We start from the raw sequence: 24,953 nt of genomic DNA, 5'->3' as shown, positions 1-24,953 counted from the left end.
TGTTTGACTTTGGGCGCCTGGGTGGCTCAGTCGGTTAAGCATCTGACTTTGGCTCAGGTCAGATCTCACGTTCGTGGGTTCGAGCCCCGCATCAGGCTCTGTGCAGACAGCTAGCTCAGAGCCTGGAGCCTGCTTCGGGTTCTGTGTCTCCTTCTCTCTCTGCCCCTCCACCTCTCTTGCTCTGTCTCTCTCTGTATCAAAAATAAATAAAACATTAAAAAAAAATTTAAAAAAATGTTTGACATTTATTCAGAAGCATTCATTGAGTGTTACATGGAAAGCATAATACTAGCTGCTTTGGGACATATAAAAATGCTGTAACATCTAAACTTTTAAGGTTAGAATAAAATGTAATTGCTATTTAGTGTAAGATGTGATATAAAGGATGAGGATAGGTAATCACTAGAGCACTAGTAGATTGCAGGTTAAAAATACTAGAAAAACTGTTTAGTCTGATGACAAAGGAAATCACTTCAGCAGCTATTATTCAAAATAATCGTAGTTTAAATGTCTTTTAACAAAAGACACCGGCTTTCCTTACTTAGTACTACTGTGGACTTAGTGCTCTACTGGTGCCTGTCCCTGAGGCAATAGAAAGCAATTGCAAATGATAAAGTATTTATGAAGCTTTCTGCGACATTTGTCAAAACTAAGTAATATTAGTGATTAGAAATTAATAGTGGGTTAACACTAGATAATTAGAAAATTAGTACTCGTTTACTATTAAGCAAACTCCAGGCTCTATTCATATTTTATCAATTTTTCACTAATACTCCTTTTTTTGATTCCAGGGTCCCTTCGAAGACACCACATTTAAGTTAGTTGTGCTGTCTTTTTGGTTTAAAGCATTACTTTTAAGTACTTTTTAAGTTTTACAGAATTATGTGCTGAGGAAACAAATGATGTGCTGAACATCATTCAGTCTTTTTCTGTTAACACAAGGCTTTTATTTTGAAATATGATACTATTCTGTGCCTTCAGGGGTTGTTTACATGTTTCTTGTTTTTTGCCTTGACCTCAGGCCCCTTTGCACTTGTAGTTGGCCTTCTGTTGGTGCACTATTACCAAAAAGCCGAATAGCAGTGTGTACTAGATAAGTTCAAAAAGAGGGAGGGGTCCCTTTTAGCATTACAGAGGGCCTTCTGTTATTAGTGAATTCAGGTAGAGTACTGATGGAAATAGGAGTGACTAAGTGGAAGAAATGGCTTTGAGCAAAGACCTGAGGAATTTTTGCAAGGATTCTAAAGGACTTCCATGTCTTACCTGTGTGGTTAGTTTATGCCTGCCTAGCTGGTGTTAAACTGCCATTAAGAAAGGAAAAAAACACATTATTTCTGATTATAAAAATATAATTATTATAGAATATTTGGTAAGAAAAAGGCAAAACAGTGCATAATCAACTCTGAGTTTACTGTAGCTATAACTACTGTTAATGTTTTTATCCATATACATATTTTACACAATTAGGTTACTACTGGAATACAATTTGGTAACCTTTCTCACCTTAATGCGTATTTTTCCGTGCCACTAAATAACCTTCGATGCATTGTTTTTTGGAAACCACAAATGGTTTAACTTAATACCTTTTTGTTGGACATTGAAGTTATTCTGAGTCTTGTTACTGTTAACATTGCTTTCAGCCTCCTTATAGAAAAATCTTCATACATGCCTGTGATTATTCTCTTGGGGTAGTTTTTGAGGAAAGCTATACTCCTTCCTCCCCCCACCGGTCGTGGATAAGCATGACTGTCCTTCCCGTACTTTTGTCAAGTGCTATAATTTTTGGACTTTAGAAGGGCAGGTTGTTTCAAAAATCATTTTAATTTCGTTGAGTTTCAGGTGACAGGAGGACAGACAAGCACAGTGTTTAGTCCTTGAGGGGCAGAGTGATAAATGCAAATCTGTAATGAATGAATGAAATAGGGTATTTCTAAACAATAAACATATATAGAATGGCTGATGGTATCTGTGGCATTACATATAGCAAAAAGTAGGAAGCTAAAGATAAACTGCATTTAGGGAAAGCACAGATAATATGGGATGGAAATAGAGAAAAGAATCTCTCAATGTGAGAGAGAATACTGGAGATGATTTACAGAATATGGTTTACATTAGTAGCAGGTTATATCTTATGTAAGGCCTATCCTAAGGAGTATTTGGTTTTTAGCTTACTGTGTAGGAACTGCTTTTGTAATATCAAATTTCTTTTTTTTTTTTTTTAATGTTTTATTTATTTTTGAGAGAGAGAGAAAGAGAGCGTGAGCAGGAGAGGGTCAGAGAGAGAGAGAGGGAGACACAATTTGAAGACAGGATCCAGGCTCTGAGCTAGCTGTCAGCACAGAGCCTGACGCGGGGCTCCAACCCGCGAACTGTGAGTTCATGACCTGAGCAGAAGCCGGACACTAAACCCAGGCACCCCTGTAATATCAAATTTCTGACCCAGTCTCAGTATTCCATAATTATACCAATAAAACTGTCCTATGTCACAAAGATCAATGTATTCATCTTTAAAATTAAAAAAAAATTTTTTTAAATGTTTTATTTATTTTTTATAAAGAGAGAGACAGAGCATGAGAGGGGAAGGGTCAGAGAGAGAAGGAGACACAGAATCGGAAGCAGGCTCCAGGCTCTGAGCTAGCTGTCAGCACAGAGCCTGACGCAGGAATCAAACCCACGAACGTGAGATCTGACCTGAGCCGAAGTCGGAGGCTTAACCGACTGAGCCACCCAGGCGCCCCTTTAAAATTTTTTTTAATTTTTATTTTTTGAGAGAGAGAGAAAGAGAGAGAGAATCCTAAGCAGGCTCCGGGCTCTGAGCTGTCAGCAAAGAGCCTGACATGGGGCTTGAACCCGCAAAACGTGAGATCACGACCTGAGCCAAAGTCCAACACTTAACCAATTGAGCCACCCAGGCGCCCCTAGATTAATGTATTCTTGATCTTCTTAGTGGATCTTTGCTTTTGTAGATGATAAGGTGTTACTAAATCCTTGAGTGACAGTTACAGGTCTCAAATTGTTCAGTTCTGTTTTAAAAGTATTTCATAGCATAATGATCTTGTAGTAACTAGTATTGTTGCTGGTGAATGTTCTCGACTTAATAATTGCATATTATATAATAAATATATCTTTCCACTTGTAGAATTTTCTAAATGTTGAATATAATGTGAGATAAGTTAATACATGTTTTTAAGTAGGATTTTGAAGTAAGATTTTACCTGTTTCTGATAGCTCTACTTCTTGCTTTTAAGTCTGCTTCTGCTTTATAAGCAGAAAGGGAGGGAGATGGCAAGAAAGCATAGAGCAGAAAGAGCAAGGATCTTAAACTGTCATAACAACCTTTTACTATTAAAGGCAGATATATAGTAGGCAAAACTACGTGTGCAGTATATGAGTAAGAATATTTTTAAAACCTTCCCTTACTTGACCAGTGTTTGGAAAAATGTTGTTTTCTGCTGTTTATTATCAGTGCAGCTTTTTGAGGTGTGGTGATCAGGGAGGTTGTCCAGGGAGGCTGCCATGCCCCTGGCCGAGCCCACCAGAGTAGCATCACCTTAGCAGATTCACTATAATCCAAAGATTGTACTGAGTTTGGAAAAAATTAATAAAGCCTCTTACATCTCTCTGCCCAGTAGGAGCCCAGGTAGTTGTATCATATCTGAGAATTGGAATATGTTCTTATGTTTCCATTCTTTAATTTCCCATTCTTCCTGTTTATCTCTCTTTTCCCTAGTGATTTTGAATCTCAGTTGCACGTCATCTCACCCGATCATTTTTTAAACCTCCATAAGCGTGGATTACAGCTGTGTTGATTAAATCAGAATCTCCTGGGTAGGGCCTAGGAATCACTAACTCTTAAAGCTCTGTGGGCGGCCAAGGTTGTGATACATGATTTTAGATGTGGTAGTGCCATTGGTGAACTTAGTAGCTCTTAAGGGTGTTGCTTATTAAAATCACCTGGAAGATTTCTCCACCCTCTTCCTTTCCTTTCCCCTTATTACTTGAGTGAACCAGTGTTAACTGATGGGAGTATAGCCCAGGCCTTAGATGTGTTAGGAAAACAAAAAGGATCAGTATGTTGAGTAATGTTTTCTTGTATTCTTTTTGTTAGACATTCTACTTAAATAAGTGACTTTGCATTTATCCCGTGTTATTTCATATTGATAATTTGATGTTGTTTGTTCACTATTTGCATATTCCCTATAAGGCAGATGTCATAAGTATTCTGTTCATCACTCTATTTTTAGTACCTATCTGTGCCGAACACATAATGGGTACTCCGTAAGTGTTACAAGAATGAATCGTTAACACTGAGTTTTGGGAATGCCTCACTGTTTTATATCTATATGCACTACCTATATTGTTAAACTTTATAATTGCATTATCCTCTGAGGGAGAAGATCTTATGTAAAGCTGGCCATAAGAAGGAAAATAAGATTTATTGAATTTTGAAAGTCTTTTTCAGGTTAGGGATTTTGTGTGGACATTAAGTTTCAAACAAAGATGTAGCTCACAACACAAACATTTCCTGGTAGAAGTATGCATTTATATACCTGCCCCTCATATCAAGTGTCAAAGCTAAAACATTTAGAAAAACTAGTGAACAAATGGGTACTTTTATTAGAGTTGCATTTAGTTTAAACTTCACAATAAACTAGACTAGAGCTTGGTATATTCATTTGCTTGTTTGTTGTATTTTACCCAGTCATAGTCTGTCTTAAAGTATAAGGTAGAAAATAAAAATGAGATGATCCAGTCAAATGTGATTGATTTGTGATACTAATTTACAGTATATTGGCAAAATCGCTCAAGTTTTTGATGAGCCCTTAATTTTACAACGTAGAAAGAAGGAAGGTAATTGAGAAAGTGTAAGTAATTCAAGCCAAGATATCTAAAAGTTCTTATTAAATCTACATTATTTCAGAGGCACCTGGGTGGCTCAGTCAGTTAAGTGTCCATCTTCAGCCCAGGTCGTGATTTTGCAGTTCTTGGGTTTGAGCCCTGTGTCAGGCTCCGTCCTGACCCTTCACAGTCGGGAGCCAGCTTCAGATTCTGTCTCTCTCACTCTCTCTGCCCCTCCCCGGCTCACACTTGTGTGTTTCTCTCTCTCTTTCTCATAAATAAATAAGCATTAAAAATTTTTTTTAAATAAGTGTATCTACATTATTTCAGAATTAGGGAATCTCTAGTGCCACAATTCTCCAGTTTTAGATTTGGGGTTAACAAAACCTATTATATAAATTCACTCTGCATATTTAAAATCCTTTATGGCTTAGATACTCAGTGATATACAACTCACTGGGATCTTTTTCCCCTAATTTTTTTAAATTAAAAAAAAAGCACTTTTGAACAAGTAAATAATTAAGAATAGAAAAGAATATACAGTGAAAAGTGGGTTCCTTTTTATTCCACAGCACTAGGTGCATCTTTCTGGGAGTCTGTTCTTATTGCCAGCATACACGTAGAGACAGCTTTTGTGGTTCATACCTGTAATAGAAGCATTAATGTAAACTACTCTGTACCTTCTTTTTTTTTTTAATTTAACCTATATCTTGGAGATCTTTCTAGATTACTTTTTAATTTTCTTCACTGTGAGTTGGTATGATCCCCATATCCTTACCGGATGAAGTCTTCCTTATATTCTGACACCCTTTTTCAAACCCAGTTTGTTCTTACCTCTCTTCAGGTAATTAATCTCTCCTCTACTTTGCTTCCATTTACTCTCTCTCTCTTATATACACTTGTTACAGGTGTGCCGGTTGTGACACATGATCTCATCTCACGTGTCCCTTATCTCACTTGGGTCACCCTACCTGCAAGACCTGAATTCCCACCTAAGTACCAGGATTTCACAAATGTGTATGTACGGCCCAGGCCCCAGCTCTTAGTTGTGGATACATGTCTCTTTGAGAGATCTACTTCTCGTGTATCTCTAAGACATCTTAATCCCAATATGTCCAAAATGAGCTCCTTTTTCAGGGTCCCTATCTTAGTAAATGCTATCTATATCCATCTCAGTTGTATACTTCAAAAAACTATGAGCTATTCTTGATATCTCCTTCTCTTGTCCCATATTGCAAAAACATAACTTTGGTTGATTTTTGACTCAGAAATTCCTCTCAAATCCATCCTTTTCTGTTTGTCTCTACCTGAATCACCACAGTAATCCACCCACAGCCCCTCTGGTCCTCTTCTACATCATTCTCCACACAGCAACCTGAGGAGATTTCCCAAAATGTGAATATTAGTATGACCCCCTCCCATGCTTAAAATGTTTAACATTCTATTGCTTTTAGGATAAAGCTAAATACCTTTCATTTAGCACAGACATTTGTTACTATTTCCCTCTTTAGTTCATCTTTTATTGCACCGTCCCCTGTTCTCTTTATTTCTAACGACCTTGGCCTCATTTCTAGTCGTTGGGACTCAACCTTACTCCATACTGCCTCAGGGCATTTGTATTTGCTATTCAGTCTTTCCCTTTCACCTTCTAGTTAACTTTCTTTAGGTGTTTCAAATATTATCTCAAGTTTTGCTTTCTTTGTGAAACTTCCGTGATCTTCCTAACTAGGTCACATTCCCCTGGCACTGAGCAAGGTATAACTCTCCTTTGTAACAAATTTTTTATTTTACTTATTTGTGTATTTATTTCATTATTAATACCTTTATCCCCAGCTAGATGGTAATCTCCCTGAACACCACCGTCGCCATTATGTCTTTAGTTTCCAGTGTAGGCACTCAGTGCAAAATAGTAGACACTAAATTTTCAGTGAATGAATGAATTTATTTCTATCTTTTCTATTGAATCTTCTGGAAAAAGTATACAAAGTACTGTAATTTGCATATTATAAAAGCTCAGAGACATTTTTCAGATTCAGAGTAAATTCAGATACTCAACAAGGCACAGTATGGGTTAATGAGCAGTAAATACCATCATTTTTCACTAGACTTCACAGGTCTTGTATTTATTGGAAAGAGGTCATTCTGAGGAAGGGGATAGGGAGATAAGTAAGATAATTGTGAACTGCTAGCAGTTAGCTAGACCTGTCTTTTTAGTTAGAATTATTTCCTTGTATTGTTTCCTAAGCTACTCCCCTCTCCCATTGTCTTCTATCTCTCTTTAATGAGTCTTTTAACTTAGGGAAATATTACTTCCAGAGGACTCAGGAAAGCACCTGTTGACTTAAAACAAATTGTGTAAAGTTTGGAAAGAAATATAAAGATGTGGTTAAGCGTGCATTCGTTCTCTAGATAGACTCGCTGCGGCTGCCTTCCTGTGAACCAGGAGACTTTAGGGGAAGCTGCTTAACTGCTGTGAGCCTTGGGTTTCTCATCTCTGAAGCTGGGATAGTTATGGTGTCTGTCTCATAGGATTACTGTGAGGATTAAATGAGATAGCATTTAACAGAGTGACTCCTGGCAGCATACAAGTGTTCCATCACTGCCGTTGTTGTTGCTGCTGCCGTCACAGTTAGCACACGTTTTCCCAGTACAGAGGGTGCTTAGGTAGGTTTTCAGTCCACACATGTCCATTTAGTATTTGGGGATACCTAATGTAATTAAGTTGCTCTACATGCCAGAGACATTCCGAGGCTCCGACCACCACTGATAGTCTTGTTAAAGTGAACTCCTCATTGATAATTTAAGATTACCTTTGTTCCCCTTCTGGCAGCTGGAAGATAGTAGAGGACCTGGGAGGGGGGGAAAGGATGACCGGTGTTTGAATTAACAGTTTGTAGTGGAGGATAGGTATTCTTGATGCCTTCAAAAGTTATGGGGGAAGTGGTTTAAATGGACTTTTGTGAGCCAGCGTGGAAACCACCATTTATATTACTGAAGTTAAAAGTGTGTTCAAGTTCACAAGTACCTGACTTTAAAACAAATTTTGGAAAGCATCCCTTTGTAGGTTGGAAACTTTTTAATAAACCAAAACTTAAACACTTACTAATTAATTGCATTAATATAGAAACATCTATTTCAGGGGTGTCTGGTTGGCTCAGTCGGTTAAGCGTCCGGCTTCGGCACAGGTCATGATCTCACGGTTCATGTGTTCGAGCCTCACATCCGGGTCTGTGCTGACAGCTAGCTCAGAGCCTGGAGCCTGCTTCAGATTCTGTATCTCCCTCTCCCTCTGACCCTCCCCTGCTTGCACTATCTCTCTGTCTCTCAAAAATAAATTAAAAAACATTTAATAAAAAGAAACATCTATTTCATCTAAACTTTATTTGTATTTTTAAAATTAATAAGCTTTATTTTTACGGGTACCTAGGTGGCTTAGTCAGTTAAGTGTCTTGACTCTTTTTTTTTCCTTCAAATTTTATTTAATTTTGAGAGAGAGAGAAACAGCCAGTACAGGGGAAGGGCAGAGAGAGAGGGAGAAAGAAAGAAAGAGTGAGAAGCCCAAATAGGCTTCAGACTGTCCACACAGAGCCTGATGTGGGGCTTGAACTCAACAAATTACAAGATCATGACCTGACCTGAAGTTGGTCAGGTAATCAACTGGGCCACCCAGGCCTCCCAGACTTCCAGTTCTTGATTTCAGCTTAGGTCATGATCTTGCAGTTATGAGGTGGTGCCCCACATTGGTCTTTGTGTTGAGGATGCAGAGCCTGCTTAAGATTCTCTCCTTCCTTCTCTCTCTGCCCCATTTTTGCTTTCTCTCTTAAAATCAGTAAATAAACATTTGAAAAATAAACTTTATTTTTAAGCAGTTTTAGTTTCATAGCAGAATTGAGCAGAAAGTACAGAGTTCCCATATGCCTACTGTCCCCATATGCACAACCTCCCACCACCATACCATAGTGACACATTTGTTACAGTTGATGAGCCTGTATTTGACACATCATTAATCACTCAAAGTTCATAGTTTATGTTAGGTTTCACTCTTAGTGTTCTGTGTTGTATGGGTTTTGACAAATGTGTAATGACCTGTATCATCATTGTAGTATCATACAGACTATATGTCATACAGTTATTGCCCTAAAGATCTTGTCTCCTCTGCCTATTCATCTCTCCCTCCCCACTAAGCCCTAGCAACTACTGATCTTTTAGCGATCTTTATAGTTTTGCCTTTTCCAGAGTGTCATATAGTTGCAGTCACACAATATGTCCTTTTAACATTGGTTTCTCCCATTTGGTAAAATGCATTAAAGTTTTCTTTATGTCTTTCCATGGCTTGATCATTTCTTTTGAGCATTGAATGATGCTCCATCATCTGGATGAACCACAATTTATCCATTCACCTTGTTGGGTCATTATGAATAAAGCTACTATAAACATCTGTGTGCAGGTTTTTGTGTGGACCTAAGTCCTCAATTCATTAAACACCAAGGAACACGATTGCTGGATTATCTGGTAAGAATATGTTTGGTTTTTCAGAAGCTGGCAAACCGTCTGCCAAAGTGGCTGTATCATTTTGCATTTCTGCCATCAGTGAATGAGAGTTCCTGTTGTTCACATACTTGACAGAATATATTGTTGTCAGTGTTTCAGATTTGGGCCATTCTAGTATAGTGTTACCTCATTGTTGGTTTATTTTGCAGTTCTCTAATGACATGTCTCTAACATCACTGATGAGGGGGCTTTTTTTTTTTTTTAGTTATTTATTTTGAGAGAGAGAGAGAGCAGGATAGGGAGAGGGAAGGGAATCCCAAGCAGACTCCATGCTCAGTGCAGAGCCCAACACGGGGCTCCATGTCACAGACTGTAAAATCATGATCTGAGCCGAAATCTAGAGTGGGATGTCAAACTGACTGAGCCACCCAGGCGCTCGTAGACTGAGGCTTATAAGCAACAGAAATTTAGTTCTTACAGTTCTGGAGGTGGGAAGTCTAAGATTTGGCGGTTGGTGAGTACCTGCTCCCAGGTGCATAGACAGCTGTCTTCCTGCTGTGTCCTTCCATAGCAGAAGGGGCAAGGGAGCTCTGGGGTTTTTTGGGTTTTTTTTCCTACCAGGGCACTAATTTCATTTAAGAAGGGCACATGCTCATTACCTAATAACTTCTCAGTAGTCTCCCTCCTAATACCAACACTGGAGGTTAGGATTTCAGCATGAATTTTGAGGGTACACAAACATTCAGCCCATAACAACATATGATATTGAGCACATTTTCATAAATTTATTTGCCATCTGTATATCTTCTTTGGAAGGACTGCAGAGGTCTTTTGCCCATTTTTAAATTGTGTTGTTCATTTTTTTTATTGTTGAGTTTTAAGAGTTCTTTGTATATCTTGGATAACAGTCTTTTATCAGATATGACTTTAGCATATATTTTTCCCCCAGGTTGTGGCTTCTCTTTTCATTCTCTTGACATTGTCCTTTGCAGTGCAGAAGGTTTTAATTTTAATGAGGTTCAGCTTTCAGTTATTTCTTTCATGGATTGTGCCTTTGCTGTTGTCTCTAAAAAATTATTGCCATCCCTAAAGTAACCTAGGTTTTCCCCCATGTTATTTTCTAGGGGTTTTATAGTTTTGCATTTTATAGTAGTTCTGTGATCCATTTTCAGTTAATGTTTGTGAAGGATATAAGGGCTGTGTCTAAATTTTATTTTTTTACCTATGATGTCCAGTTGTTCTAGCACCATTTTTTTGAGGAGACTGTCTTTATCTTTGCTCCCTTCTCTTTTCTTTGCTCCTTTGTCAGAGGTCACTTGACTCTATTTATGTGGGTTTATTTCTGGGCTCTCTTTTCTCTTCCATTGATCTGTTTTACTGTTCTTTTGTCAATACCATCCTGACTTGATTGCTTTTGCTGTTGTACTAAGTCTTGAAGTTGGGTAGTGTCCGACTTGTTCTCTTTCAGGATTGTGTGAGCTATTCTTTTTCCTCTCCATATATAAACTTTATAAATCAGTTTGTTGGTATCCACAAAACAACTTGATGTTATTCTGATTCGGATTGTATTGACCGAATAGATCAAGTTGGGAAGAACTAACATCTTGACACTTGAGTCTTCTTACTCATGAACATAGAGTACCTCTCACTGTAATTAGTTTTCTTTGGTTTTATTTACATTTTTAGTAGATTTTGTATTACTACATAGTACTTTAAAATTCAGTGAGGGTGGATCAGTCCTATTGAAGTTATGCCATTATAGCATCTTTAATTCAAGATCATTCATTATGTAACCCATGCTTCGGTAGAAACTTTGGATCAGTAAGATTTTTTTTTTCATTTAAATTCATCCTACACACATAAGAATGTTTATCTCAACATTTTAATGATTTAAAATGGAATGTTCACCATTACACCACAGTTTTCATAGTTCTGTCAAGTCTTAAGTCATCGTTATGTCCTTTTCTTGTTGAATTTAATTCAGCTAATTTTGAGAGAACTTTTTGCCATGGGGATAAAAAGCATATGGAATTTTAATATAAATCTTGGCGTTTGGTTTGGTAGGGATTAAAAGGTTGTATATGTGAAAGCATTATGTTAAAAAATGCATATTTGTAAAATGAGTCTTTTTTTTATTTAAATTTTTTTTTGTTTTTTATTTATTTTTGAGAGACAGAGAAAGACAGTGCACGCAGGGGAGGGGCAGAGAGAGAGAGAGAGAGAGAGAGAGAGAGAGAGAGAGGGAGGGAGATACAGAATCTGAAGCAGGCTTCAGGCTCTGAGCTACCTGTCAGCACAGAGCCCTATGCAGCACTTGAACCCACGAACCGTGAGATCATGACCTGAGCTGAAGCTGGATGCTTAACTGAGTCACCCATGCACCCCTGAGTCTATTATTAAATTGAGTTTTTGAAACCTTATATAAGGAATTATTCCAGTGCTAGAAAAAGGCAGTGTTAATGATTCTTGCAGTAACAGTAATTGTTGAGTTAATATGCAAGCAATGAGAAGATGGATTTTGTTGAGATACTGTCCTCATGCTGCTTATGTTTAAAATTACATCACTTGTTAACAGTAAGAGCAGATAGGGTGACAAACTTAGCCTAAAATTTTTGTTACTATCTAAACTTTATCCATGCTTTTTACTTTTGTTGTTTTGTGTAGAACATATATTAGCTTATGGGAAACATGGTATTTAAAAGGAGAGAGAAATGTAGGGGAAAAAAAGTAGAGTAAAGGTACTTCTCATTTCTTAATAGCATTTAAACAAAAAAATGAGCCCTCATGGAATTTAACAATCTTTTCTGTTGTTGTTTTTTGGTATTCGTGCATAGGGAGGTGTCAGTGAGGAGTTTTGTCTCTGTTTTTTCATAATTTGACTCAGAACTGGAATAAATGTTACTTTGCTGTATCAGTGAAGTAAATAAATGAACCCTTCTTTATGGAGGTAAGGTAAGAAAACATTCCCTTTCCCTTTGTTCCCCTCCCTTTCTCCCCATTAAACTTTCTCTTTGTGATCTCTTTTCTCACCTTGGGCAGACCCTATAGTTCTTCAGTCACTTTCAGTTACTAAAATACTTCTAACTTTTAAGCCATAAAAGCACCACCCATGTAAGTTAGAGCCCAGTCTACATCTTATAACCTCGAGGAGCTTATATTTTAGTGAGAGAGATAGACAATGAGTCAGATAAATAAGTAAACTATATATTGGAGAGTGATAAATTATATGGAGAAGAAAATAGAAAGTAATTTATAAAATATGTGGAGATGGTATAGGACATTTTTAGATAGAGTGGCCAGGAAAGGCCTCACTGAGAAGGTGACTTTGCAGTCAAGACCTGCAGAAAATGATGAATCCAAACCATGTTGCCATCTTGAAGAAGAACATTCCAGGCAGAGATACATCTGTGCAGAGCCCTGAGGTGGAACTGTACATTGTGTATTAGAGAAACAGGTTGTTACAGCCAGTTGAACAGGGAAGAGAGGAACAGATAAGAAGGAAGATGGTGATAATGGTGGCAGCAAATGATAACAATGCCTTGTAAGATCAGAATGCTTTGATCTTCACACAGAACAGGAGGGTAAGCCTTTGGAATGTTTTGACCAGAGTTACATGATCTGACTTCCTTTCTATTGCTTGGCCAGCTTGTCATTTGCTAATAGAGTACCATGGTGGGAGAAGGGCCAAAGTGGAAGCAGAGAGGCTATTGTAACTAACCAGGAGGGGATTCTGGTGTTTTGAATTAGGGTCAGGATGGTAAGGGGTTGTGATAAGTAGTAGAATTTTGGGTTTGTTTTGAAGATAAAATTAATAGAATTTGCTGATGTACTGGATATGGGGTAAAGTGTTGTTAAAGATGAGGTCTTTGCTTTTGCCATAAGGAAATAGAAGAATGGAGTTGGCATTAACTGAAATAGGGAAGATTGTAGACGGCGTTGGAATATGAGGAACTCATTTTTGGACATGTTAAATATGAGGCAGTTTTTGAAATTATTAGATTTCCAAATACTAGATTTTAAAATAAAGGCTAGTAAGCATTTGAATGTATAGCTCTGGAATTCAGGATAAAAATCTAGGCTGGAGATACAGATTTGGAAATTAAGAGTGTACTGGTGCTGTTGGAAGCCATGAAAATTGCATGAGATCAGCAAAAGAGTGGATGTGAGTAGAAAAGAGAAGAGGTCCAAGAACGGAGTTCTGAAGGACTGGCTGTATTTATAGATTAGAGAGATAAGGAACAGCACTAGTAGTTGAGAAGAAAGGACCAGGAGAGTTAGGAGGAAGACTAGCAAGTATGTTATTTTAGTAACAAAACAGAAGTTTATATCAAGGTAAAAGAAGTGATCGACTGTGTCAACATGTTGCTGGGCCAGTCAAATAAGATGAGGATTGAGAAATGAGCACTAGGTCTAGTGATGAGGTCACTGTTGACCTTTGATAAGTGCTGTTTCAGGGTAGTGATAAGGAGTAAAAGGTCTGTTAAAGGATCATTGATTGGGAGCTGGAAGGGGTAGAGTAATAGAGGTTTATTTTTTTAATAAAGATTGGGGAAATGGTATGATATTCTTGTGAACATGATTCACCAAAGAAGGAAACACAGATGATCTAGAGTAGCATGTAGGACTACGGTAGTGTTACCCTTGTGTGAAACAGAGAATGTGAACTGGTGAAAAGGTATGGACAGCGCCTGTCTTGAAATTGTCAGCATTTATCACTGTTTTCTATGCAGCTATGAAGCCTCAGTGGCAGAGCAGATGCCAGCCTGTAAAAAATGCTTTGCTTCAATTTCGGTGGAGTCACTTCTTGCATCCAACAGCTCACTCTCCCCGCTTCCCGCCCCAACCAAGAATGTCTTGATTTGCAGGTGGCACCTTCTAAGAATGGAAAGGGTCTCCTTATTTATTCCAAACAAGACAGACAACACTAGGGCTGGATTTTACCCTTCACTCACCTTAGCCTCAGTATTGGAGCAATAAAGGAATCATGCTACCATAAGCTTTGGCCTTGCTCAGTCTTCTCTAAGACAACAAGGGAAGTCCCATTTAATATTCTCTGTAATAAACACATCCTTTGCCGTAGGACAAAACAGCATAATTGAGAAGAAAGCAAACTTAAGAACCAATACAAGTTTGGTGTAGGAATCCTAGTTCTACAGCCAGCTGGCAGAGGGTATTTACTTTCTGTGCCTTGATTTTTTTCAAGTATAAAGAGATGTGTTTGGCTTCAACCAGATTCTTTTCATTCTGAAATTCTGTGATTCATTAAAATGTATAGTAACCCCAACCTAACTTCTTTTTATTCTCTGAAGCATAACATAATTCTGCTCTGAACTAAGAAATATTGAGGAAGCTTGTGTTTGGGTGGTAGTGTTTGTTTTTTTGTTATTGTTTTTGTTTTTTGCATAACAGCTCCCTTTGGGTTCTTAGACAAATAGATATTAGCATAATTTGGAGATTAAATCAGATGTAGCAGTACTGAAATTATAAAAGGAAATATAGCACACTATTGAAAATAATACAGTCTAGTTCACAGACTTTGTCCAAGTTCTGTCTGAGTAATTTTGTAGCTTTGGGACATATGGAAAGTTATCTAACTCTCTGAACCTTTGTTCCTCATCTAAAAATAGTAACATTCTAATAGTACCTACCTCATAGATTTGTAAGGAGAATGAAATGAGTTATGCTGTGATGCTTTGAACAATGCCTGGCTGCAATAAAGGATGGAGTAAACCTTAACTAATGCTAATAATATTATTATTACTATTACTATTATTATTATTATTATTATTATTATTATTATTATTATCTGTGTGTGACATGTATAGTATAGAATCATTTTAGTAAAGCAGTTCTACCATAAAAGTCTCTGACACTATAACTTAATTTTATGATGATTACCTTAAGCCATCAAGGGAAAAATTAACTTAGAAAAGGAAATGCTGTTGAATCAGGTTAAACCCTTTTTTGTTGGTTTACAAAATTAGTGTTCAATTTTATGTTTTTAGTTACAGTGAAAATTCACTTAGGGAATATACTTGATTCTCAAATGATGACAGAACAGTGAGCCATTGTTGTAATTAGTTTCAGTTGTGTACACTTAAAGCGTGTAAAACAGTATTTACATTAAAAAATATTTTCCCTAAATAGGCCAAAATAGTAAGATTTTATTGTTCATGTACCTGCCTTAAAGACAGGTTTTAAAAACATGCTGCAAATATTTTGATTATACCATCAAGTTTTCTCCATCGTTTCTATATGAACTATGTTTTAGAGCACACATTTGACTTGATAGCATTACTTACCTGATGTTTACAGTTCAGTTTGTTCTACAGAATTAATAATATACAGTTATTTTGACTGTATCTGAAAGTCTCTCCTGTTGTAATTAATATAGTAGGTTGATTATCAAATGGCTTGATTAATCAATGCTGGTTTACCCTTATTTTCAATCAAACATGCAGATCATTTGTAAACTAATGATCACTTTAAAAGAAGAAATGCATTATATGTATTGGTCATTAGTTCAGAAGGCCAAGATAATTTATGATGTAAAGGTTAGGGAAAAATGAAAGTCTATAAGGTAAATTTGAAGAGAATTTAGAATATTGGATATGCCTTACCAGCAAATAATTGTGTTTAAATTTTATTTGGATTTATCTTCCTTGTTTGTATTTTATAAATGAAATGATGTTGTTGAGCACAACACAGTGCACCTGGGAATCAGTAGCACCCAGCATTCAGACTTGGCTTTCTAACATTCCCTAAATGGAAATAAAAGGAACCAGGGTCCCTTGAGGAAATGGCCGATTCCAAGCCTGGGATCCTGGAACCTCTTGTTATGCCAGAAAGTAAGGCAGTATTTATAAGAATACAGCAACCTGTCTCAAGAATAAGGGGCGATTTTGAAGGGGCTCCCCACTGGCCAAATTGGGATAATTTGAGCATCAAAACAATTAAAGGCAGTAATAAATTATATAAATCATTAAGGGGGGAAATAAAGAGAATCCATGAGACCATATGAATAGTACACACATTTATACAAATGGGAGAAGAGAAGGATCAAGGGTCAGCTGGTAAATGTAGAGGAAATGCGGAAGTTGGAAAATTATGATTTTATCACCATCATAGTAAAGTTTAATTCAGCCAAGAATCACAAACGGATATAAATCTAGGAGAGAAATTTTGTTAAAGAGCAAAGGTTGCTTATTGGTTGTAGGAAAAAGATAGTCAGTAAGCAGTGGGAAAATCAGACAGCACTTGATCCAGATAATGAACATTAACACCACCAATTAGGGTCAGGTGAATGCATACCTTGGCACTCTGAGAACACATCACTTACGCACTATTGTGGCCAGGAATGCACTGTCTGCATCTAATCATGAAGCATCAGATAACTTCAAAAAGATGAGCATTCAATTAAAAGAACGAGGTGATGGGGAAGGAGGATGACTGTATTCTTCAAAAATATTAATGTTACAAAAGTCAAGGCAGAAAGGGTCCATATTAAAGAAAACTAAAGACACAGGCCATAGATGATCCCAAGGGTAGATTCTGTATCTGGACGAGAATTAAAATTTTAAAAGGCATTATTACTCGGTCTGTTGACAACATTATTTTGCAGATAATAGGTTAAAGTGGTTTAAAAAAAAAAATATATATATATACTGAAATGTGGCTGTACTCTGATTATATTGGAGGTTAATTTAGGAAATGTGAAAACTTAAGTATTTATGAGGAAAGGGCCAAATGTATTCAGCTTATTCTCAGATGACTCAGAAAAACCGCCCTGGTGTGTGCACATGCATACATACAGAGAGCGAGCAAGCGCGCGAGAGAGTAAGCACTGGACGGAGGGAGAAAATGAAAAAGCTAATGGGGCAAAATGCTAACAGGAAGTTTCTGGGTGAAGTTATACAGGTGTTCTTTGTTTTTCAAATTTCATATTTTCTGAAAATATGAAATATTTGCAATTAATTTTTTACACATAATGTATATACACACTGGTACTTAATTTGTTTTGTAATTTATATTTATCTCTTACTGCTCTAGGTTGCTGATTTACCTTTAATACTTCATTGGTTTAAGATGTTAACATTTATTGCTTATAGATATACACACTGATTTTTAATTTCTTTTAAATAGTGCTGGGCCTAAAGGAGATAACATTTATGAATGGAGATCGACTATACTTGGTCCACCAGGTTCTGTATATGAAGGTGGTGTGTTTTTTCTGGATATCACTTTTTCATCTGATTATCCATTTAAGCCACCAAAGGTAAGAACCTACAAGTCCATTCTTTAATATTTATCCTTCTCTAAAATTCTAGAGGTTAAATATGTTCTGATGTAATCATTTTCCTTTCATTGCTTTTCATGAATTGTTATGGGAAGTCTCTTACAACCAAGAATTTTAAAACTGAAAGAAATTGCTTTCTGCCTTGTACAGATAACTTTATAGTCAGCAGAGAGAGGGTTTACTAATTGTAACTAGAAATATGCCACTTTGCACTCTAATAATGGAGACAAATTTTAGTTTTATGTTATAAGGGAAAATATTCTATGAAGCTTCCTTGAGGTACTTACCGGGATAAAAAGTAAACCTATTTGACAACTTGGAGAAATAAGAGTTAAGTAACTTGAATTTTGTACTCAATACCATTTCTTCACAATAAAACTAGAAAACCTCAGCAAAGAAGGAAACTATTGTTATTTAAAATGCTTACTTTGGGGTGCCTGGGTGACTCAGTTGGTTTGAGGGTCTGACTTCAGCTCAGGTCATGATCTTGCCTGTGAGATCGAGCCCCACGTTAGGCTCTGTGTTGACAGCTCAGAGCCTGGAGCCTGCTTCTGATTCTGTGTCTCCCATTTTCTCTGCCCCCTCCCCCACTCATGCTTTTTCTCACTGTCTCTCAAAAATGGATAAACATTAAAAAAATTTTTTTTAAAAGCTTACTTTGTGCCCTCTGTAGGTACAATGTAGTAATGGGAATGAGGGTAGGCTGGGTGTTTTAAGCCTTAGAAGGGTTAAGTTGCACCTTGTAATGATTGGCAATTATTTTTCAAGTCTTAAACATAACAATTACCCAAATCATTTTTTCTTCTTCTTATTATAAAATGGTCAAGCCAACAGGTAAAAACTGCCAATATTAAGCCTGAATGAACATAATTATGGTCTAGCTACAGAGACTTCTGACATGTCAGGGAAAAGTATATTGTTATCAAGCCTTTAACTATGATGAAATGTTTTTCTTTTCCACGTAATTCCTTATGATCCCTACACTATTTAAAATAGATGTAGCAGTTTAATGCCAGTGCCCACATGCATGCTTGGGTGAGGGTGGGGAGAGGGAGAGAGAGAGAGTAAAATTCAAGGATTTTTTTTGAAAACCCAAAATTATTTCTCCATTATCTAATAAGGTAACAACAGTTCTACCTAGTGATAACTACCTCAAAGTACAGACACCAAGGTTTCCTATCACCTAGAGGTATTTTGCTGTCTACTAGAGTTACCAGTGTTTTGAATACTATACTATCTCATCTGAACTTAGATCTTTAAATGATTGTCTTATTTAATGCTTCCAAGTATGTAGACTATGTCTTGCTAGATTAACAAAGCCCTCATGTTAATAACTACTACATATTGCATTCACAATCAAAATGATACATGTTAAATGCTGGTGTATCAATAATTGCTCCGTTTGATTCAGTGGTTAAGTTCTCTGTATTACAGAAAACAAAACCTGAGCAAAATAGCTCATCGGTGTATTTATAAATAGTTATACTTACTTCTACATGCCTCATTTTTTTTGAAATTAGTTTTTTATGTAGCAAAATTAGCTGAAAAAGTTTGTAAGATTTATTTCCTCCAAAATATATTTGCAAATGAGGGAAAGAAAAAGACTTCTATTTTTCTTAACATCTTTTACTATAAAATAGATATTGATTAAGATAGGTTTCAAACTATAGGTCTGTGTATGATTTGTCAATTGTTTTGGTTAATATAGTGGTTATGCTTTATTTTAGCATGTTACTTTTTTTTTTGCTGAGATCTCAGTATTTTAATTTTCTAACCTTCCACGTTGATTCATTTTTCTTGCTTGAGATATCTTACACTATATTATGAAGCATTATTCAGATCTGTAGTAGGACAAGTGAAAAAGAAATAATACTCCTGTTCTTATATTGGTGTTAGGTACAATTATTTTTATACAGTTCTGCTTATTTTTGAAGTTCAGATAAAGTATTGAACTTCTTGCAGAATACTGCAAATTTTTAATAGCTGAAAGGATTCATAATATTTATTGCACTGTGTTTGTAAACTACACATTTCTATTGAGGAGTCAACTGTCAATGATCTAAACATATTATTCCCATATTCTAGAACACAGTTGTCTGTAGAAATACAATGCAAGCTACATTAAAACAGATAGAAGGGCACCTGGGTTGCTCAGTTGGTTGAGCATCTGACTCTTCATTTTGGCTCAGGTGATGGTCCCAGGGTCTTGAGATTAGACCCCACTGAGCCATGCTCAATGTGGAGCCTGCTTAAGATACTCCCTCCCTCTGCCCCGTTTCCCTGCTCATGCTTGCTCTCTCTAAAATTAAAAAAAAAAGAAAAAAAAAAGTAGAAGGAGAGTGAAATTAATTTTAATAAAATTTAACCTAGTATACCGGAGATACTGTCACTTGAACATGAAATCAATGTAAGAGTATTATTAATCCGATGTATGATTAGTATGTGTACTGTATTAGGTTCTAGAGGTACAGTCTCTTCCTTCTCCCTTGCTAGATCACTGTTGCCTTGTTTTTAATTATGCACCATTATTGGAAACACACTGTTGAGGGCTTTTAATATTTTCTTTGTAGACTCCATGTGGGAGATTATAGTACACTGCTAGTTCGAGGAGATCAGGAACTATTTTGTTTTTCTCTACAACTCCGGATTAAGAATTAGTCGATTAATGTTGGTGATTGTTTCAAAACTTGCCAGTATTTGTTCCTGTGACTTACACTCTTTTTCATTGTAGAAATATATATTAGTTTCTTTTATTCAGTACCTTAAGTACCTTGCTTGTTTTCATTTATTGTCTTAGTCTAATAAGACAGTGAACCAATTGTAGAAATGAAAGACTGAAAAATAGACTGGTGTTCATCAACCTTCCTTTAAATCTTTGTCCAGTATTTTCTGATCCATCACAGGACATTAGCAGAGTTGATACTGATCTTTCGTACTAAGAAAAGTAACATAACATTTGTTTTATGGCAAAAAAAAAAATTGTCACCAATTCCTTCTTACCTTTGGTGGTAAAACACTTCTCACTTGCCATGTTTAAACAGAGGGCTGTATGTGCATGTGTGTGCACATATGTGTATGTGGTATATATATGGTCGTAGGTACCTAGAGTTACTGTATCATTTAGAGAAAACCAGCCAAATCAGCTACTCACTTTGGTGTGAAATCAATATAGTTCCTGGTGTACTGGGTAAAAGAAAGGTCTTTCAACTGGATTAAATAAAAACCACTTATTTTTTTTAATACTTCCACCTAGTGTTTAATTAGCTCTTCAGTCAAATTATTCTCTATTTAGTATCTGTGTTACCCTTCACTTCTGTTGGTGAGAGTTTCAGTTGATAATAAAGCATTCATTTTCTTTGTTTTTAATGGAACTGCCCTTAGGTTACTTTCCGCACGAGAATTTATCACTGCAACATCAACAGTCAGGGAGTCATCTGTCTGGACATCCTTAAAGACAACTGGAGTCCTGCTTTGACTATTTCAAAGGTTTTGCTGTCAATTTGTTCTCTCTTGACAGATTGCAACCCTGGTAAGCAAATCTTTATTAACACATACAGTGAGGCTGCAAAAACCAATGTGTTTTCTTGGTTACCTTAACTGTGAATAAGAAAGTTTAAAAAAAAAATAAAGACATTTTGCAAGGAAATGAACAATGCCATTTCAGTTAGAATAGACCAAAGTTTCACAGTAACTTTGAGTTTATTGACTCGGACACCAGTGCCTCCTTTCCTTGCTCCTTCTGTGCTGCCATGCCCTTTAAAGCTACCACTGAGTAATGAAGAGCTTTATGTTCTCCCTTCTTCTTGGGGTACCGTTGGTTGTTTTAAGTGTAATGATAGTGGATGCTACAATGATCGCTGATGAGAGAGTTGGACTAGGATTAATGCTTATAAAAATTCAAAGTCATTAATATATAATTCATAACGTTTTAAAGAAATGCATAATTGGCACACATTAACTGTAGTTAATGGGTAGTTGACTTGAAAAAGTGACATTTAAGCCTGGGATCTTGCATATGTTGTCTGTCTTACTAAGTGGTAATTTTTAAAGAAGTAGAATTATTCTTTCTAAATATTGGACTAATCACCAAAGACTCATTAAGCCCAACAGTTATACATATGCAAAGGTAGAAAAACAGGATTAAAAAGAGTGAGGCAGCTCTAACTGAGCTGTAGAGAAAGCTCTCTATATATTAAGGGGAAGAGCAGGCACTTAAAAAAAGTACGCACGCATACCAGTCCTGTTCTGAATGCTTGTATGTGTGCTTACTGTCCCTGGGTAGAGATGCTGTCAGCTGGTGACATCGTTTGCGAGGTGGAGAAGCTTCTGAGTAATTGGGAATCAGGAGGGAAGAGGGCTTTACTTTTTACTCCCTGGCTTTTTTTTGGGTGCACTTCAAATACTATGCTGTGTGTACATATTTACCTTTTTGAAAAACAAATTCAGAGTAGGGGTTTCCAGCTCAGATTCAGTTTTTAGTTTAGAATTCTGTTTAAAACAAAATGACAAGTTTTCAAATGGAGATAAGGATAAGAATTTGACTACTATTGCAGAATGAGGAAACACTTCATTCTGAGTAGCATTGTGTTGTAAGATTTGAGTTCTTATTTAAAAAATTTTTAATGTTTATTTTTTGAGAGAGAGCAAGCAAATGGTGTAGGGGCAGAGAGAGAGAGACGGAGACATGGAATCTGAAGCAGCCTCCAGGTTCCAACCTGTCAGCACAGAGCCTGATGCAGGGCTTGAACTCACGAACCGTGAGATTATGACCTGAGCCGAAGTTGGACGCTTAACTGACTGAGCCACCCAGGCGTCCCTAAAAATTTCATTTTTAATTATCCATAAGAAGGTAGAAATATAATCACCTAGCATTACTGAATAAAATGCCAAGAGTGAAAAAGAGTTTTTGTATTTTATTAAAAGTGTACATTTTAAAAAAAAATATCTATTAACATGCATTTTTTAGGTAAAAGGGCTTTTTAAATTTGAATATTAAAATATACAGATGATTTTGTTATTTTAAGTTTGAAAATTTAGCCATTATATATATATATCAAGGTTCTGCCTTGAAAATTAGTGTTTTGATTTAATTTACTCTTAAAACTGTAACTTTAAGACACTGTATAATATCTTAATGTTCTTTCTAATTTTTCAGCGGATCCTCTGGTTGGAAGCATAGCCACTCAGTATTTGACCAACAGAGCAGAACATGACAGGATAGCCAGACAGTGGACCAAGAGATACGCCACATAATTCACATAATTTGTATGCAGTGTGAAGGAGCAGAGGGCCTCTTCTCACTGTGCTGCAAATCTTTATAGCCTTTACAATACGGACTTCTGTGTATATGTTATACTGATTCTACTCTCTGCTTTTATCCTTTGGAGACTGGGAGACTCCCCAAAAAGGTAAATGCTATCAAGAGTAGAACTTTGTAGCTGTAGATTAGTTATGTTTAAAACGCCTACTTGCAAGTCTTGCTTCTTTGGGATATCAAAATGTATTTTGTGATGTACTAAGGATACTGGTCCTGAAGTCTACCAAATATTATAGTGCATTTTAGCCTAATTCATTATCTGTATGAAGTTATAAAAGTAGCCGTAGATGACTAGGAATTATGTCATTTGTATTAAACCCAGATCTATTTCTGAGTATGTGGTTCATGCTGTTGTGAAAAATGTTTTACCTTTTACCTTTGTCAGTTTGTAATGAGAGGATTTCCTTTTACCCTTTGTAGCTCAGAGAGCACCTGATGTATCATCTCAAACACAATAAACATGCTCCTGAAGGCATAGTTTCCTGTCGTAATATTTTAAGTCACTCTTGTTAAAAGGTGTGTCTGAGATGATTGTTGATGAAATAAAAATGCTGATATAAAGATTGACTACTAAGGACCAGTACAAATAAATGAATTGTTAAATTGAAAACATTTGAAATCTTGTTAAATGTGTAGAGTTTTCTCCCCCCCTTTAAGTACAGATGAGAAAATATAATGAGCTTAAATATGGAAAACTAAGTTTTAAACCATCAATCTCAAAACACATAAAGCTCTACTTTGATAAGACAGTATTTGAGCAAAAGATAATACAAAATCATGCCTCACTCAGGCATCTGGTATTATCTTATGGAACATTTTGTTTCCAAATTGGTGATTTCCATCTACCATTGGACAATATTGTCAAATAACTTTAATCTGATAGTGCTTCTGTGTCGTTGGTATATTTTTCACTTTATTTCTAATCCTGTCTAGCATTTTCATGGTGTATGATGTGTGGTACCATTCTTTTTGTGGCACTTAGCCAGCAGATAGAGCTAGAGGCAGAGTTAAACACAGAAATCGTTGTCTGCCCAGAAGGTCCTGAAGGTCCTGATGGTAGAATAGAACTCTGGATTAGTGTGCGGAGGCGGCATTAGTTCTCAATTGGAAAAAAATAAACATATTTTAAGGGTTTTACAGATAATATAAATTCCTTCTTTTTATTACAGTTATTAACTATTAGATTTCTTACAGGAGTTAGTTACTTTGCAATATTTAGGTTTGACAAATAGTATAAATGTGCCTTTTTTTTTTTTTAACTGTAATTATTGAGGTAATTTTCTGGTTATGTAGCCAAGGTTCTGGAATATGGATCAAATGTCTTCTCCAGTCCTAAATATGGAGTCTCTTAGAGCACTATTTTAAAATTTATAGAGTGGACTTACTAGCGTCATATATTGCTTCAGGATGATAAAGTAAAACATTTATAGTTGCGTATACCCTCACTAAGAATAGTGGCCCTCCTACTTGAGTATTTGTCAACAGAAGTCTTAAATCAGGATAAAAATAAAGTTCCCTGTATATGTCTATTTTTCACTGACCCCCCTCCCCCCGGCCTCTCCAGATTACAAAGGAGCACTAAGCAAATAGAAGAATTCAGGCTTGGGTCTCTGAAGACCTCTGATCTTGTTTTAGGGTGGTAATAAACTGTAATGGACTTCAGGTGAGTGTGATAAGAGCAAGGACCTTTTACGTAAGCTGTAAGGATTTCTGTGTGGGTGACGTACACTCACTTCCAGTAACATACATTCTGCCTCCTAGAGCAGTAAGCTTCCATCTTGATGCTAGGAAAACTCATCATACTGAATATTAGATGTTTGGGATGCTGTCATTGGATTTCCTTTATTTGTTATCACCCTAATGACTACCACCAACCTATTTTGCTATTTGTAGGCTATACCCCATACTTGGGACAGAGAAGAGGGAACTGGTTCGCTAAAAATATTTGTGGCTCTTTCACAGCTACCTTTGTGGCCTTGAATAAAACACTCCAACTTCTTTGTGAGTGTT

At 36.5% G+C, this 24,953-nt stretch overlaps 1 protein-coding gene across 2 annotated transcripts in view; it reads left to right on the top strand.

Moving 5' to 3' along the window:
- UBE2E3 (ubiquitin conjugating enzyme E2 E3) overlaps window positions 1-23,420 on the top strand; it is an 84,669-nt gene extending 61,249 nt beyond the window's left edge. For both annotated transcript variants that reach the window (XM_029934309.1, XM_029934311.1), the window contains exons 4-6: window positions 17,473-17,605; window positions 21,008-21,155; window positions 22,782-23,420. In XM_029934309.1, coding sequence (XP_029790169.1) covers window positions 17,473-17,605; window positions 21,008-21,155; window positions 22,782-22,879 — 379 coding nt within the window. In that variant the 3' untranslated portion in view covers window positions 22,880-23,420. The remainder of the gene's footprint in view (window positions 1-17,472; window positions 17,606-21,007; window positions 21,156-22,781) is intronic.
- Window positions 23,421-24,953: the final 1,533 nt, after the last annotated feature.

Source organism: Suricata suricatta, chromosome 3 (genome assembly GCF_006229205.1).
Source record: "Suricata suricatta isolate VVHF042 chromosome 3, meerkat_22Aug2017_6uvM2_HiC, whole genome shotgun sequence".
Lineage (NCBI taxonomy): Eukaryota > Metazoa > Chordata > Mammalia > Carnivora > Herpestidae > Suricata > Suricata suricatta.
This window is presented reverse-complemented; position numbering and strand designations above follow the sequence as displayed.